This window comes from Eutrema salsugineum, unplaced genomic scaffold (assembly GCF_000478725.1).
Source record: "Eutrema salsugineum unplaced genomic scaffold, Eutsalg1_0 scaffold_15, whole genome shotgun sequence".
Taxonomy (NCBI): domain Eukaryota; kingdom Viridiplantae; phylum Streptophyta; class Magnoliopsida; order Brassicales; family Brassicaceae; genus Eutrema; species Eutrema salsugineum.
Window position 1 is genome coordinate 1,449,299 of NW_006256867.1, and position 2,733 is coordinate 1,452,031.

General features: G+C 34.7%; 1 protein-coding gene across 1 annotated transcript; it reads left to right on the forward strand.

Annotated features, from left to right (window-relative positions):
* Nucleotides 1–307: 307 nt before the first annotated feature.
* Nucleotides 308–649, forward strand: LOC18021808 (ubiquitin-conjugating enzyme E2 D2). Its single transcript, XM_006404695.1, has one exon. It carries the CDS (start codon nt 308–310, stop codon nt 647–649), a length of 342 nt encoding a protein of 113 aa, XP_006404758.1.
* Nucleotides 650–2,733: the final 2,084 nt, after the last annotated feature.

A 2,733-nucleotide genomic window follows, 5' to 3' on the forward strand; every position in this document is an offset into this window, starting at 1 on the left:
TAGACGTGATATATATCTCTGTAAAAGTAAATAAATAATAATAAATTTAGATGTCAAAAAGATAATTACATCGTTGCATGGATGAAAGAGAGAACAGTCAAATTAGTGTTGGTAGTTGTACCAGTCTTACGAAAGTTAATGAAAGCATTAACCGTCCTTCTCACTTCAAAGTTATTTAGTGCTATCTTTGCTCTCCTTCTCACTTCAAAATGACTCATACATCTTGGATCATGATTCTTCTGATGGAGTTGTTGAGGTTTCCGACGAGTGGTTTCAGTGCGGGACCTGTGGCGGAAGACATTTACGAATGGCAAACAACAATCATTGGCCCTCTGGGCGTCCATACGAATGGGGCCTCTTCTTCTTCACCATCCATTTCTCATTAGAATACCCCTTCAGGCCACCAAGGGGTATTCTGCACCCCAACATCAACAAACTCCACGTCTTCTATCCGCTACTCGTCACCGCTACATGGAGGACCGGGACGGCGGTGAAGGAAGTCCTCCAAGCGCTTCATGACATGCTGCTCCACCCTAAGGTGGATGAAGACGACCACTTCCTCGTAGACGTCGCCCGCATGTGCGTTTTGGAGCCGGAGAGGTACGAGAAGGAGGCCTGCTTGATAACCGAGGAACACGCCATGAATTAATTTTAATTCATGGCGTTTTCACCCAAAAATAATGAATTTAATGTTTTTAGTTATTTAAACTTTATGGTTAAAGTGTGTTTAATTTCTGCTTTTATTGTAAAATATTTAATTATAAAAAATATTATTAAATCTACTTGTGTTATTTTCTCTACTATATTATCTCAGCCGATAAATAAGGAAATGTTAATATATCGGGATAACTCAGTATCATTTGGTATAACCACATGATATTCGGAAAATCGAAAACTGGGATAAGTCAGTATCATTTGGTGTAACTACATGATATTCGTAAAATCGAAAACTGGTATAAGTCAGTATCATTTGGTGTAACCACATGATATTCGGAAAATCGAAAACTGGTATAACTCAGTATCATTTGGTGTAACCACATGATATTTGGAAAATAAGTGAGTTTTGAGTACAACCAGGAATCTTAACTACTTGAACAGGTAGATAGTTAAAGAAACCAAAGCCACAACAAGAACAGAGAGAACAACCATGTCCTTAACTTCCTTAAATATCTTATCTCGTCGCGTCTGATCCAAATCTCGTTCAATTTCTTTAAAAACCCAGTCCTAAACCACCTCATAAAGGAGAGCATGAAACCTCTTTGCCTCAACCCTTTCCTCCTTCAGTTTATTTACAGATTCCTGTAGCTGGGAAATCTCCGTTGAGTGAATCTGGTTCATGGTTCTTGTCCAACCACTCCGGCCTTGCATCTCGGCCAAATCATGCCGAACATCTTGAATCTTTTCTAGTATTGCCTCATCACATCACATGAAGAGATGACATCCGGGATTCTACAGGACACAAACCGTATTAAGATTTTTGGTAATTGCAACGAAATAAAAAGCAATCAACAGCTGAACTTTGCTTACGTATTTTTTATTGCAAGCGAAGAATCTTCTTCACGAATCCAAATTGGTGTGAGAAGTTTTGATGATTGGTTGACGATGACAATAACAGACTCTCGGATTCGAGAATTTTCGTACAATTCGGGTGGAGGACTACCGCTTGAAAGCTCCAAGTCGGACGACGAGCCGAGATTTGACATTTTTGCAAAAAAATTGTTATTTTGCGAAAACTGAGTGTTGTGGTGTTTTTCGGCATAAACCCGGATATTTGTTGAATCCATACTATTATTTGCGAAGTCAAAATTCTTACGTGTCAACACCAGAGCAATTTGCTTATGTGTCATATATACGTGTTATTTTTCTTAATTTTAATTGGATTATCATTTAATCCTACATGTCACTATGGTTAAAATGATTTTAATGGGCCATCTATACTATTAGTTAATGGGCCATCGATTTCGTTTATTTCACCAAATTTGTAAAATGGACCACCGAAAAAAATTAAAAAAAAAATCTTAAAACATTTATCCTACACTATATATATCGTTAGCCTACATATGTTTTTCACCTATAACAACTAACTCACCCTTTTCGAATGTCAAATCTTCGCTCATTCTCAAAGTAAATTGGTTTTGTACTTTAGTAAGTCGGTGAATTTTGTTTCTGTGGTATAGTCTCTCATATTTTGTTTTTGTGATTTCTATAGTGATTATTTTTCTTTTCTCGCTTTCTTTATATTTTTTATTTTATTTTTTAGGTTTTATATTGTTGTTAATTTGTTGTTGTGCGGGCATAGAGTTTTCAATGTTGTGAACTAAAACTAAAAATAATTAAAAACAATTGTTTAATATATAAATAATAAAATAAAGCAAATCTAAAAAGGAAACACCATCTAAAATTAACAAAAATATATTTACTATTGAACTCACAAATCGACAAAAGCGAGTTTTTCGTCTTTACATAATTGTTTTTCTTCTTCTTCTTTTTATCTTTTAGTTTATCTTTTAGTTTATCTTTTTTTTCTTTTTTTTTATTTCTTCATCTTCTTCCATCTTTATCTTTGTCCTCTTCATTCTATATCTCTTTTGTTACTTCTTTTCTTTAAGTTTTTTTGTCACATCTTCTTCTTGTTTTCTATTTTTCTCATTTTCTTCCTATTTTACTTCTTCTTCTTCTTCTTCATCGCCTTTGTCTTCTTCGTTCTCTCCGACTTTATATTCTTCTTATTTT